Source organism: Panthera pardus, unplaced genomic scaffold (genome assembly GCF_024362965.1).
Source record: "Panthera pardus isolate Hobbes unplaced genomic scaffold, ASM2436296v1 HiC_scaffold_13, whole genome shotgun sequence".
Classification (NCBI taxonomy): domain Eukaryota; kingdom Metazoa; phylum Chordata; class Mammalia; order Carnivora; family Felidae; genus Panthera; species Panthera pardus.
Window position 1 is genome coordinate 39956443 of NW_026526688.1, and position 15236 is coordinate 39971678.

The 15236-nt window shown below is 40.9% G+C and overlaps 1 protein-coding gene across 4 annotated transcripts in view; it reads left to right on the forward strand.

The window, feature by feature from the left end:
• The window catches only part of INTS10 (integrator complex subunit 10), a 32630-nt gene extending 17972 nt beyond the window's left edge, over positions 1–14658 (forward strand). For 3 of the 4 annotated variants that reach the window (XM_019440615.2, XM_019440616.1, XM_053901005.1), the window contains exons 13-18: positions 1038–1146; positions 6328–6407; positions 7723–7885; positions 8935–9028; positions 11981–12058; positions 14259–14658. In XM_019440615.2, coding sequence (XP_019296160.1) covers positions 1038–1146; positions 6328–6407; positions 7723–7885; positions 8935–9028; positions 11981–12058; positions 14259–14415 — 681 coding nt within the window. In that variant the 3' untranslated portion in view covers positions 14416–14658. The remainder of the gene's footprint in view (positions 1–1037; positions 1147–6327; positions 6408–7722; positions 7886–8934; positions 9029–11980; positions 12059–14258) is intronic. The other variant, XM_019440617.2, reaches the window with a different exon arrangement.
• Positions 14659–15236: the final 578 nt, after the last annotated feature.

Consider the following 15236-nt stretch of genomic DNA (forward strand, 5'->3'; position numbering starts at 1 on the left):
TGTAGAATGAGGATAATGAGAGGGTTGTGCCTGACACATAGAATATGCTCCCTAAATGGAATCTAGTTGTTAACATTAGAATTGGACAGGTAGACCGTAGGTGATGGCTTACTGTCTGTGGATGGAGACCAGCCTGCTCAGTGTGGCACTTGAGGCTTCCCTCAGCACCAGTGCAGCTTCTGACCAGTTTTGTGTATTTCCTAAACCACACCCTCCTTTTACTTAAACAATACCCAGCCCTTCCCCACATCTTTCTCTCCTCTGAAACTGCTTTTTTCTCTTTTCCACATTTCAAATCATTGCCCCCCTTTTAAGACTTGGTGAAGGTAACCTTCCTACATAAACTGTTTCCAGCTAGTTTAGCTTGTATATATTTCTCCTTCATTTTAAATTATGCTCTAGATCATACCATTTAATCCACTACTCTGTGTCCCATTTTGTTGACTTTTCTCTTCATTGAGGTAGTAAATGTCTTTAAGACTGGGATATTCTTCCTTTGGATGCCACTGTGCTGTTAAACACATAGGTAGTTTAGGTAATACTTGACTAATTTTTAATTTTTGTTCTTTTGTTTTACCAGCAAAGAAGGAGTTATTATTCCCTCAAAAGTCTAGTACCTATATTTAATCTTACTTTTTCTACGTTTGCTGTTGAGCAAACAGTGATGGTCCCATAAATAGTCTTGAGGGGTGCCTGGGTTGCTCAGTCAGTTAAGCGTCTGACTTCAGCTCAGGTCATGATCTTGTGGTTTGTGAGTTCGAACTCTGCATCAGGCTCTGTGCTGACAGCTCAGAGCCTGGAGCCTGCTTCAGATTCTGTCTCTCTCTCTGTCTCTGACCCTGCCCAACTTGTGCTCTTTCTCTCTCTCAGAAATAAAAATAAAACTTTAAAAAAAAATTTAAAAATTTGAGGCCACACCGTAGACCTACATGTACACACGTTGCCCTGTTGTATGCTATAAGTGTGTTAGTTGTTATGTTGATTTACTTCCGGTGAGAAAATTTCAGATTAGTACCTTTTCATCTGATCTTCTTTAGATGACATGTGAAAAAGTCCTTGATTTGATGTGCTACATGGTACTCCCCATTCAAGATGGAGGCAAATCACAGGAAGAACCCTCAAAAATAAAGCCCAAATTTAGAAAAGGTACAGTGACAAGTTTTATTCTTATTTTGTAAAAATGGCTTTACCCAAGGCTGGAAAATTCTTTACAATTCCTGATGAGATGATACATGATCTGCAGGGTTTGACAGACTATATAAAAAGTTAATCCCTTGCCAAGCTTGTCCTTGGCACTGATTTCATAAGCAGCTGCAAATCTTTCTTCCAAAATTCTCTTCACTTCCTGAGTTTGTTATCTCTGAAGAATATCTGATAATTCCTTTTCCTATCTTTATCAATTCTCGGAAAATTTGCAGATGATTCGTTAAGAAGTGTTTCCTGGCATATCGCTTGTAGGCTATTTTGAGCTTCACCTCAAGTAGCACATTGATTGTAAAACTATATAAATTTAGTTGTAATACTTAGAAATTAGAAAAAGAGGGGTGCTTGGGTGGCTCAGACAGTTAAGCGTCCAACTCTTGATTTAGGCTCAGGTCATAATCTTACCGTTTGTGAGTTAGAGCCCCACATCAGGTTCTGCATTGACAGAACAGAGCCTGCTTGGGATTCTCTCTCTCTGCCCCTCCCCCACTTGTGTTCTCATTCTCTCTCATATTCTCTCTCTCTCTCTCTCTCTCTCTCTCTCAAAAATAAATAAACTTAAATAAAAAAAAGAAGTTAGAAAAAGATAAGCAAGTTAAACCCAAAGAAAATAGAAGACAGGAAATAATTTTAGTGGTAGAAATCAATGTAATAGAAAATGAAATAGAGGAAATTAATGAAGCTAAAAGTTGGGTTTTTTGAAAAAAAAATAAAATTGATAAACTCCTAACAAGATTGATCAGGAAGAGAGCACAAATTACCAATAGCAGGAATGTCACTACAGATCCTACTGAAATCAAAAGGACACTAGGAGAATAAATTATTAATGACTTTATGCCAATAAATTCAACAACTTAATGAAATGGAAAAATTCCTTGAAAAACACAACTAATCAAAACTGACACAGATCAAATAGAAAATATAAATGTTCCTACATCTATCAAAGAAATTATATTTGTTATCAAAAACCTTCCCACAAGACTGCAGATCTGAATGGCTTCACTGATGAATTCTGTCAAGCACTTAGGAAGAAGTAACACCAATCTTACACATACTCTTTGAGAAAATAGAGTAAAAGAGAACACTTCCCAATTCAGTTTTTAAGGCCAACATAACCCTAAAAGCAAAATCGTGTAAGAGCATTACCAGAAGAGAACATTAAAGGCCAGTATCCATCATAAACATAGATTCTAAAATCCTCAAAGTCTTAGCAAATAGAATACAGCAGTATATAAGAAGGGTAATACATATCCAAGTATACTGGGAATGCAAAAGTGGTTTAACATAGGAAAATCAGTCCCTGTAATATTACCACTTTAATATATTAAAGGAGAAAAATCATAATTTTCTTAATAGATGCAGATAGAAATGTATCTATATGCATTTATGCAGTTATGTTTGCATTTATTCATAATTATTAAAAAATCTTAGCAAACTAGAAACATGTTCCTCAACATCGTACTTAACTATGAAATATCAAATGCTTTCCCCAAGATCAGCAACAATTTAATAAGAGTATCTATCTCCTCTTACCACTTCAATTAAACATACTAGAGATTCTAGCCAGTACAATAGGCAGAAAAGGAAAGGTATAAAGGTTGAAAAATAGTTATCTTCATTCACAGATATGACTGCCTTTATTTGCAGCAACGTATGTGGCTATGTTAGAAAAACCTAAGGGGGGTGCCTGGGTGGCTCAGTCAGTTAAGTGTCTGACTCTAGATTTCGGCTCAGGTCGTGATCTTAAGTTGGTGAGACTGAGCCCTGAATCAGGCCCTGCACTAATAGCGCAGAGCCTGCTTGGGATTCTGTCTCTCCCTCTCTGCCACTCTCCTACTCACGTGTGTGATCTCTCTCTCTCTCCCTCTCTCCCACTCTCCCTCTCTCCCTCTCTCCCTCTCTCTCTCTCCCTCTCTCTCTCTCTCCCTCTCTCTCTCCCTCTCTCTCTCTCTCTCTCCCTCCCTCTCTCTCTCTCCCTCCCTCTCTCTCTCTCCCTCCCTCTCTCTCTCTCCCTCTCTCTTTCTCTCTCTCACTCTCTCAAAATAGCTAAAGTTAAAACAAAAAAAAACAAAAAAAAAGAAAAGTCTAAGGAATCTCCAAATAGAATAATATCAAAAAACATAAAATACTTAGGGATAAATGTATTGAAAAGTATGCAAAATCATGTTCATAGATCAGAAGACTCCAATGTTTTAGGGTTCTGGTCCTCCTCAAATGTGTGTACAGATTCAATGCAATCCCAATTAAAATCCCATCAGACTTTTTTTTTTTTTTTTTTTTCTTTATTTTGAGAGAAGGGGAGGGGCAGAGAGAGAGAGAATTCCAAGTAGGCTCTGCACTGTTAGCACAGAGCCTGACGCGGGGCTTGAACTTAAGAACCATGAGATCATGACCTGAGCCAAAACCAAGAGCTAGATGCTCAACTGACTGAGCCACCTAGGTGCCCCTAGACAAGCTTGATTCTAAAATCTATATAGAAGTGCAACCTAGAATAGCCAAAACAGTTTTGAAAAAGACTAACAAAACTGGGCAACTTACCCTACCTGATAGCAAGACTTTTTTTTTTTTAATGTTTGTTTATTTTTGAGAGAGAGAAAGAGTGCGAGCAAGAGAGGGGCAGAGAGAGAGGGAGACACGGAATGCAAAGCAGGCCCCAGGCTCTGAGCTGTCAGCACAGAGCCCAATGTGGGGCTCAAATTCATGAGCTGTGAGATCATGACCTGAGCTAAAGTCAGCCACTCAACTGACTGAGCCACCCAGGCGCCCCCTGATAGCAAGACTTTTGAGTAAAGCTACAGTTATCCAAACAGTATGGGCAGAAGAATGGAGAACCCAGAGAGACCCACACAAATATGGTCAGGTGATTTTTAGTGAAGACACCAGAGTAATTCTTTGGAGAAAGGAAAGCTGAGATGGGGCTGAGACTAAATGGAAAAGTTAAAACGATAACATTTTTTATAAGAAAAGGTCTTTGCGACTAGTAGGTAGATTTATTAAGACACTAAAAATTTCCTAGAAGACAAAAGCATGACAATTTTGATCATTATTGAAGCTCTCTAAGGTACTTGGGAGACTTAAAAAAAAAAAGAAAGAAAGAAATAGCCCAGACCCCTTGAAAATTAAGTATCTCTGTGAAACAGAAGCAGGTCTAGTGGGTAAGACTGGACCTAGCTGACATCAAGACTTATTTTAAAGCTATAGTAATAAAGATAGTGTAGTATTGGCATAGAGATTGACTGATGGAATAGAGAACCAAGAAGCACGTGGTATTGCAATTAAGTGGAGGAAGAGTGAATTTATCTAATCAGTGGTGCTGGGATAATTGATCCAAATGTAAAAACAACAGAAATGTGATCCCTCCTTCACACTACACAAAAATTCTTTAAATTTTAAGATTTAAAAATGGAAACTAAAACTTCCAAACTTTTAGAAGAAAATACAGAAAAGATTCTTTGTGCCTTCTAGGTGGAGAAGGATTTAGGCTACAGAAAGCATACAACATAAATTTAGTCCCAGTAAAATTAAAATACCAATGAAAGATAGTGTCATCAAAGTGAAAGGCTAAGCCATGGACTGTAAGAAAATTGTCCAGCACACAGAATCAACAAAAAGTGAGCATCCAGAATTTTGAAACAGCTCCTTCAAACCAGTGAGAAACAACCAACCAACCCCTCACAGAAAAACAGGCAAAGAATACGAACAGATTCACAGAAGCAGAAATCCAAATGGCCACAAACTATTTGAAAAAACGCTCAGAGCCCCTTGGTGGCTCAGTCAGTTAAGCATCCGACCCTTGATTTTGGCTCGGGTCATGATCTTGTGGGTTCATAGGTTCAACTTTAAAAAAAAAAAAAAGAAAACTTTTAACCTATTAGCAATATGGGGACTTCAGATTAAAACAGTAAGCTACCATTTCACACACATCAGAATGCAGGGATTAGAAAGTAGCAACCCTGGTTACCAGGATATGAAGACACACATTGCCCGTCTGCTTCTGGAAGGTATATAAACTCACACCAACACTTTGGAGACCAATTTAGCTGTTGCAGTTGAACATCTCATTACCTAGTTGTATACCTCTTCTAGTTAAATTTCTTAGATCAGTGCCTTTCCAACTTGGGTCCTTACCCACTGGGTCATGAATTTCAAACAAATGTTTTCTTTTTTAATGACGTAGAGTCTAATAGTATCATTAAAATGAGTGCATCTCCTGTACAAAGGCTAAATTGAACCCTTTGTTCAATGAACCTTTTGTTTTAGATACATAAACATGTGTAAATATGTGTGCATAACATCTCCATTATTTCTTGCTACTTTTGTCCTCAGGGTAGAGAAGGATTTAGGATATAAAGAGCATACACCATAAAGGAAAGGATTAAGGTCTTGGTTGGAAAATTATTGCCTGAAGTTTTTTTTCCACAAGTGCACAAGAAAATGTATATAAGAATGTTTATTTCAGCATTGTTTGTAATAGTGAAAAATTGGATAGCTCAGTGTCCCCCATAAAAGAATGGATAAATGAATTGTGGCATATGTAAATAGCAGAATAATACATAAAGAGTAAAAACTGTCAGCTAGAACTATAGGTATTAGTACCAAAAACCGTTTTCAGAAGGATGCATATAATATGATGCCATTTATATAGTAAACTGAACACTTGCAAAACTTTCTTCTTTGTTGTTGCATAGAAATGAAAAACATCACATTCAGGATAATAGTTACATTAGGGTGATGGAAGAGGACATGGTCTAAAAAGGTACACAGGAGGCTTCAACTGAATTTGTGATATTTTATATAAAATCTTTAAAGCAAAATGTTAACATTTTATAGAGCTGAGTGTTGATCACAGTGGTATTTGTAATATTCTTTATGTAATTTTCTATACATTTGAAATGTTTTTTAAAAAGTATTTAAGCAGGGTTAGGAAAGAAGATTGATTAAGTGAAATCCAGAGACCCTTCAAAAAACCAATTTCATCATCACTACATATAATCATGGTTTAACTATATTTGAAGTCATATGACTGTTGCTTATCTTTTTTTTTTTCTGGAAATAGTCTTAAACATTTGCTTTTCAAAGCTGTTTTCTTCAATAATAACAAACATATTGTGGACTTTTTATTAGGTTCAGACCTGAAGCTTCTGCCTTGTACCAGTAAGGCCATCATGCCGTACTGCCTGCATTTAATGTTAGCTTGTTTTAAGGTAAGCTGAAAGTTGATTGGCATGAAAGAAATTTAATTTGGAACATTGCTGTGATGATCTAGAGTGACCTGGTGTAGTGGGGAGATTACATGAGCTAGGAATTGACAAATACTAGTTGTGAACTGTACTAGGCACTAATGAGTAGGAGATGACCCCCATCCTTGAGCAGTTTACAAAGAATAGTGGGACAGTTATGCAAATATCCTTGCCCATAGTGATGTTCAGTAAATACTTTATGCATTAACGTATGTCAGAATGTATTGGCTAGAAGAAGAGAATACAAATGCCATTGGGTTCGTAGAGGGATGTGAGTTTATTATCCTAAAGATGTGGGGGGTAAAAGCATTCCAGGCATTAGGATGACCACCACCAGATGACCACTGGGCCAGTTTAAAGATTGTCGGAAGAACACTAGGCCTGTGGCTGCAGGTGGAGCGGAGCCTCGGCCTGCATTTCACCAAGGCTTGTGAGCAGGAGAACAGCAGTATTGGGTCTCTGCTTTAGGGCCATAATTCCCGGATTTAACTCATGGTCAGAATCACCTGGGGAGACAGAAACCATTTGAAGTGTGATTTGAAGCCTCGCTGCTCATTTAGAACAAAAAGTTCTTTTGCCGTTTCTCCAGTTCACACACCTGCTTCCTTCTTTGTTGCTCAGTGCCTTTCTTCTCCCCAGTCCATGTTCTCCTCACACCCTCCTCTCCTACAAGGCTTCTTGCCCACCCTGGCCCACAACCGTCCCCTTAAAAGAAATCCCCAAATTCCTCTCTCTGATATACAGAACGACTCAACTTCTGTTGCCCTTTTCCCAAAGACAAAGCTTCCAGCCCACCATGCACATCCAGCTCCCATCACAATGCTCACAGAGTGCGCTGCCAGAGACCTTGTTCACAGCACAGAGGGAACCGAGGTTTCTTTGGTTAGGACCCACCCCCATCAGAAGGCAGTTGTGATGTTTGCATAGCAAGCGGGTATTCTGTTTTGTTCTTGATATCACACATTTTCATACAGCAGCATTTTTTTTTAATCTTTATTTTGAGAGAGAGACAGAGTGCAAGCAGGGGAGGGCAGAGAGAGAGGGAGACACAGAATCCAAAGCAGGCTGCAGCCTCTGAGCTGTCAGCACAGAACCCAGCGCGGGCCTCAAACCCACGAACTACAAAATCATGACCTGAGCCAAAGTAAGACACTCTACCAACTGACCCACCCAGGTGCCCCATATAGCAGCATTTTTTAAGGAAGTGATATTTGACATATTTAAGATCACCCCATGGTTTCCTTTTCCTTCTGTGTCTGCACAAATCCTTGTCTTGCAGCTGCGAGCTTTCACAGACAGCAGGGACGACATGGCACTGGGGCATGTGATCGTCTTGCTTCAGCAAGAGTGGCCACGGGGAGAGAATCTCTTCTTGAAAGCTGTCAATAAGATTTGCCAACAAGGAAATTTCCAATATGAGAATTTTTTCAATTATGTTACAAGTATCCTTTTTCTTATTTAAGCATAAGAAATTCTGACTTTTTTTTTATAGAATTAACACATGGTACAAGAAATCAACCATTCTAGGTAGAAATAATGGTTTTCTCTGGGGGAAAGAAAGACAGAATGGTGATTAAAAATGGGACTGTGGCAGTTGGTCTCATGAGAGTCATAAAAGGCTTCACAGAGGTGATGCAATGAATCAGGAATATTAGTAGCCCAAATACATTTTCCACTTGCAGCGACTTCTGGGAAGATACCCAAGATGCCTAAATTAATAGCCTTCAGGTTCCTGACAGGCCCAGATTGGCTGTGAGGCCATAGAATATAACAGTTCATTGGCCTTCATCTATTGGCAGAGGGCCTCCTTGGGCCTCTCTTAGGGCCCTGACTGTCCCCCGGGGGTCAGCTGTTAGAGCACCATGTCACAGCTGTTACAGCTGCCACTGAGTCCCCACCAAACATGCGTGTAGCCCAGCAGTTGTTTTGACACTAGGGAGGAAGTGTTGTATTTCATACTCTTCCTAGGGAAAGACCACCTATGGTGTAAGGAATGTGCTGTCTTTGTCCAAGCGCCTAGAGCAGGATTTCTTAACTATTTTCAGGGATACAACACCACTGCCACTTTCATTTCTTACTAAGAAAACAAAAGATTTTGCTGGGGTGCCTGGGTGGCTCAGTTAGTTAAGCGTCCCACTGTTGATTTCAGCCCAGGTCTTGATCTCAGGATTGTGAGTTCAAGCCCTATGTGGGGCTCCGTGCTGAGCGTGAAGCCTACTTAAAAAAAAAAAAACCAAAAACAGATTTTGCTGTTATGACCATACAGAATGTCTTTATTAGCATCTGTATGAGAAATAAATTTATCTTAATGAGGTGGTTTGGTTGGTATAAGAATCACTAATTTGGCAACAAGACAGACCCGGGTTCCAGTACTGACTCTAGTTAGCGGGTTGGCCATGGGCAAGTTACACAGTCACTGCAAGCCTGTTCCACATCTCAGAGAGCAGGGTACCTTGTTTCTACATGTGGTTAACCTGAATCTGGCCTGCAGATATCGATATGCTGGAGGAATTCGCCTACTTAAGAACTCAAGAAGGTGGGAAAATCCATCTGGAATTACTACCCAATCAAGGAATGCTGATCAAGTAAGCATGCTGTCTTGCTCTTCTGTGCTAAGTGCTCACCTTTTGTGTGCTTGTAGGAAGTATTTATAAGTTCGTGTGTCTTTCAGAAATGTAATAGAAAGGAATCCAAACCTGGTCTCTGTTTTTGAGAGTAGAGTTGATTCTGGGTACCTTCTGAAACTTGGTGTTTCCTTAAGTACATTTCCAGTAAAACGTTGTTCAAATTGGGGTACCTCTGTCACTTTTGAAACCTTTTCACTAAACAGAAGTCTCATTCATGATTATCTTTTCCTTTCCAAAATTGACAGGGTAACCCTATAAATTTCTGGTTAGACATAGATGTTTTTAATTAAGAAGAGTCATGTGTAATTAAAGTTGTATTGGATTAGGGAAAACTACAGACTTTATTTAGAAACTATACTTGGATTTCAGTGTTTATTTGAAGCCTTTCTAAGCAGTAATTGCTTACATAGCACAAGGGACAGTAGCTGGGTCTAGTGCCCCCACGCAAAACACACCTGCCCCAAGAAATAATGGTGGGGTGCCTGGTCTCAGGCATGCCCTCCCACCCCTAGATAAAGTTAGTGACCATTTATGATTTTTAAATAGCTCATAAATCTTGCTTCTATCCTTCAATACTCATTGTAGTTTGGATAATATATCCTCTGTGCTGTAAATGCCACGTGTAGTTTTATTTTCATACTTCCTCCTTTGCGTCCTGCATACTCAGCATGGCTGTGAGTCATTGTCAGAGTCACTGCAAGAGACTGAGCCCTGAGTGAGAAGGGAGTGTTACTAAGGCTGAAAACATTTTCCTTTTTCTCTCAATTGTGACATGAACAAGTTTTCAGTTATTGAGAGCAAAAATTCACATCTTGTTCTATCTTTGTAGAGCCTTAGAGATGTTGAGAGGGAAGTATGAGATGCTCATTCTGGATATGTATCACCTCAGTAATTTGGGGCATAAGCAAACATTACTCCTGTTGAGAAAAGGGTCTTGTGGAATCCATTCTAAAGAATGAGAGGAGATTAAATGGGGTTTTTGTCCTTCATCTTGTAAATATTATTAATAAATATTCTAAATATCTAAAATAACAGAACAAAATGCTCTTTTTTAAAAACACAAGACCTTTATACAGTAGGATGCTTAGGTGAGCCGGTCTGGACATGCTCCTCTTCCTCTCTCCATTCTCTTCTGCAAGACTACAACTAAGAATTATGGGGAAAATAATTGCATCATTAAAATACTCTTAACAGTGTTTGAGAATAAAGATGACTTTTTTGATATGGGAGCTTAGGTAACCCCTTTTGTGGGCTTAAAAGATTCCTAGGTTTTGAGGCTGGATATACAAAACATATCTATTATTAATAGGTTTTTAGTTAATTCACAGTAACAGTCACCATCCAAATCACCGTAATCTGGAGACAGCCTTAGTAGCATCAACTCCATTTACTTAGGGTTATACTTACAGGTGATCTCTCACTTCAGATAATGCTTAACCATTTGTGGAGATGTGAGGGAACGGGCTGTTAAAAAATCAACAGTTGGATCTCAAATTTCATTATACTGAACCTTTCTTCTGTAGGCAGTTTGTATGGTGCTGAACAGTGACCTGGTTACCTGCAGAAACCCCTAGGACAAGGAACGAAAGCAGGGGCTTTTCAGTGCCCAGATGATCTCATTGTAAAGGGTTGTTTAGAGTAAGGTAGGGATGCGCAGCATGCGTGTCTAGGCTTTGAGAGATAATTCCGTGCTCCCCCACCTTGGTCACTATAAACTTCAATTTCTTCTAACTCCCTGTTGAAGACCATTAAGCCTCTTGGTAAGCCTGCTGTTCTATCATCGTGGAAGCAGGAATAGGGATTGTTACTTAGCCGTATTTCTTGTAGGAATTTGCCCAGTCTTTGCTGTGTGAATCTCAAAGTTCATTTGAAACCTGCGTTTCAAATTACCCATAAACTACATCAGGAGAAGGATGCTGTGAAAGCCAGAGAGCTCGTCTAAGGGGGCTAGGATTTGAATCTTGAGTAAAACTATCTATATTCCTTTTCCCTTTGGGTTCCAAACAAATTCTCTGAAGCCATCACATATCTTTGTGGGGTGCCTCCAGCTGAGTAGCAGAGGTGTTGAGAGCAGTATACAGCCCTCCCCTTGGGTAAGGTTGTGAGTCCATCCTGGCCTGCTCAGATGCCAAGTGGGGACAGTACCGATGCTGAGGGCACCCGGGGCCTGACCAACAGAAGGAATAAGCCCTTTATTCATTACATAGACATTCTGTCGTTACATATTTTAAAATAGAGAACTATTTCTATGCTGATATTTGCAGTCTCTTAGTTGGCATTAGACTAGATGAAAATGGAAAAACAGTGTCCTGTGCACTAAATCTTTGTTATGAAATTCTGCAAAGCCATGGGTCCCAGACTTTTTTTTGCCCCCATCTATTCCTTTTCTCAATACTTTTTGAAATTCAGGCTCAACCTTTCTTTATCAAACACGTTGCCAGCCCCTCTAGGCCTCTTGGAAGTGCCTCTTCAGTTGGAGGCTTCAGTCCTGGCAACGATGGTTACCAGCAATCCCCAGGTTTATCAGTGGGATTGGCGGGGGCCTGAGCAGAGTGGAGAGTGAAGGAGGCTGGATTTGAAATGTGTCTTCTCACGTGTTAGCCCCACTGCTGTTCAGTTGCATCCCGCCATCCTCTTCCTCGGTGGCTTTTACACCAGATGTTGAGTGGGCTGAGCTCGGGGCCCCGGAACAAGATGCTCTGGACATGCCCCAGCAGCAGGTGCAGGGAGAAGGCTGCTAGCTTCTCCCGTCCTCCCCCAAGACACCACTGTTGCCAGGGGCCCTCTGGAAGTTCAAGGGTTTCTGCATAGTCTGTTCCAGTCTTGTGCATTTTCTCTGGCGTGTTGTTTTTGCAGTGCAGGGTGAGTCGGTGTGGGTGTTTGAATGCTGCTGTTTGCTGTTTTTTAAAGGCCTTCTAGCCCTCCCATGGGGTTACTGCAGCAGGAATTCTTACCTGTGCTTCAGCCCAGCATACAGACTGCTGACAGGTACCAAGTGGAAAACACCTGCTCATAGTGTGCGTTTTGTCCACATGTTGTACTGCCCATGGTTTTCAGCTCTCTGTGCCTCAGTGCTCTTTTTCATGCTTTATTTATTTTTTTAATTTGTTCTGCATTCCTTGGCAAACCATCTGGTTGTAATATTGTAACATTTCTTATTTTTTTCCATAAGTTGCCAGTGTTTTTGTGTTCAATTTAAAAATCATTATGGATCTGGAAAAAAATGGAAGTTATATTAAAAAACTGTGTTAAAGTGCACATTAGGTTAGGCACTAGACTGTGTTATCTCTTTTGATAAAACATAAGGCATTCATTCATAAATATGTAAGGATGCTGAAGCTTATTTTAAATAAATTTTTATTTGTGGATTTTTCATCTTAGTGACCAGTGTTGATGTTCTGGTCTAACTGGGCCTTAGCACACTATTTCCCTGCCACTGATACTGATTTTCAGACCTTCCCTTTCTAAATTGAAAATATTTGGAATGCTGCCTTTATTAGCTGATTTATCCGGCCCTTAAACTACAAAAGCTAACTAATTCTCATCTTCATCCAAACTTACCAGAGGAATAGAGACTCTGATAGAAATATAATTGAGTAGTTGCACTGCTTTATATGTAGAAACAATGCCATTGAGCCATCAGCAGGATACACATTTTATTATATTTTTACTGGTGTTAAGGGAAGAATTTGCTTTGAGCTTTCAAAGCCTGTTAGTTTGCTGTCTGCAAATACCAGTAACTTCCGGGTGGTCAGTGGGTTGGCTCCCATTTGGGGTTGCAGTCTGAGACGCAGAAAAGAGGATCTCAGGGCTGCTGAAATGGGTCCATGTCTATTCCCAGTGTGACTCATGGCCTCAGCCTCACTGACACTGTGCCCTTAATACTGAGTGAACCAGCCAACTTCACTGAAAATGTCCACAAAGGACCCTGTGTTTTCTCCATGGCACTGCTGCTGTTTTACTGTATAGTTCTTTAAAATGCCGGGCATTGTAGAGTGTCCTGTAATATCTTTGCTAGCCTGACAGAGCCTAGTTTTGTTTTTACTTCTGTTGCATTGTAACTTTTTGACTTCTGTTGTATTTTATTTTATATGATAATACAAGTTTTAAAAAATCAGGAACATTTTAGAGTGGTTTCAACAGTTTTATTTTGGCCAGTATATAAAAAGCTAAGTTAAAATCCCTGTTAGTGTATCTGAGGGAAGTGAGGCAGTAGAGACACGGGGAATGGAGGTGCCTTCTATTGGTCTACACCTACTACATTACTCACCTGGTAGTTAAAACTCCTCTCCTCTTAACTGAACCCACTGAGTTTTGCTAGAGTTTTCTTTTCCTTTCTTCATTTTGGTGCCTTAAGTTTTCTGGGATTTTGTGGGATTTCCTTTGTGAGCTCCTTCTCTGCAGCACAACTTCCGGGCGTAGCTAGACACTTTGCGTGCGCTCCCACTGAGCCTTCCACAAAGGTGCACGCCTCCTGAGCGCGTGGACCGCATCTGGTCCCCAGTAGGCTTTTGCAGGCCACTGGCTGTTCTTTGGCGGTTTTGCTTCTCTCTTCCACTGCTGCCAGACTCTTGTCTTGGGACCTCCAGCTCCTCCCGCTGCTTCTCACACAGACCGAGTCTGGGTGGGCTCAGCACTTAGCAGAGCTGTCCTGTTCTGGCATCACCGGGAGAGAGACCCGCTTGGAACCACAGTGGCTGTGTACAAGCCCCTGGCCTCTCTGAGCCTTATCACAGCGCCCCAGGCCCGAGCTCAGTGTGGTGACTGGCTCATTCTGCTCTCCCTCCTCCCTGCTGCTGCCTCTGCACTCGGCTGGCCTGTCCGGACAGGAGCTGTGTGGCCACGTGGACTGGACCCAGGCGGCCCAGAGTAACAGAACTGTGCACAAGTCAGCACAGGGATGCGTTAGCATCAGACCTGCAAGAGTTCAGAAGCAAAGAGGGTGGCACTTTACTGGATGTTTGGGTGTTTAAAAGAGACTTTAATGGAATGGGGAAATGTCTGTCTAGTTTTAAGTTTCTGAGAAGGAATGGGCAGGGGGGGTTGTTTGGTTAGGGCTTTTCTTCCTTTTTTAAATGTTTTACTTATACGTAGATTTCAGTCAGGTTTTACTCCTGCCCCAGAAACACTGACCGGTGATGCCGGCACTAACTGTGGTGTCCACCTGTTTCCCTGTCGCTGCCCTCAGGCACCACACAGTCACTCGGGGCATCACCAAGGGCGTGAAGGAGGACTTCCGCCTGGCCATGGAGCGTCAGGTGTCCCGCTGTGGTGAGAACTTGATGGTGGTGCTACACAGGTTCTGCATCAACGAGAAGATCTTGCTCCTTCAGACTCTGGCCTGACCAGAGCCCTTTCCACCAGAGGAAGGCAGCGCAGAGCCGTGTGATTTTTTTGTGAAGCGATAAAGCATTCATAAATGTTGCTGTTACAACTCTTAGAAAGAAGAAAACCATCTGAGTTCTGACTCCTTGTTGCTTAAAAGTAGTTCCCAAGAGCCTAAGAAGCTATTTCTATTTTTAAGTCATTTTTGTAAGTTTTGTAAAACAAAAGAACCTGTTTTGTAAATAAAAGTCATTCTAAATTTGGGGCTTTTAAAAATTTATTTCAGTTCTTGTGAGATTCTGAACAAGAGTGTACTTTACTTAAAGGGATAGTATTCATGACCTCAAGGTTTTCTTTTCCGTAGTTAGGCTTTGGTAGGTATTACATATCAAAATACTTTTCAGACCTTTTCATTCAGGAAGTTTTAATACCGAAAACTTTTGTGCCAAAATGAACCTGAGTAAACTTCCAGTGAAGGAGCAGCCAGTGGGGGGGCGAGGCACCTCCTCCCTTCCACCTAGCCCCTGACTCCCAGCCCTTTCCTGCCCTTCCCCAACCCCCCCACCCCCCACTCTGGGACAGGCTAACTCTGTGCCTCAGGCACTCCCCTCACAGCTGTGAAGAAGTGTTACCTCTTGTGAAATCTGTGGATGAACAACTGTCCCAAGTGCTCGGCAAGTGTTAGCTCTCAGGTTTATCTCCTTCTTTTGCTGTCCTGAAGTATGTCAGGTAAATATCAGACAAATATTGTTTCTAGGGGCTAAGAATGAAAGGCTAAGAAGTTATTCAGTTATGTGCATTAAAAATTTTAGATACACAGTTGACCCTTGATCAATGTAGG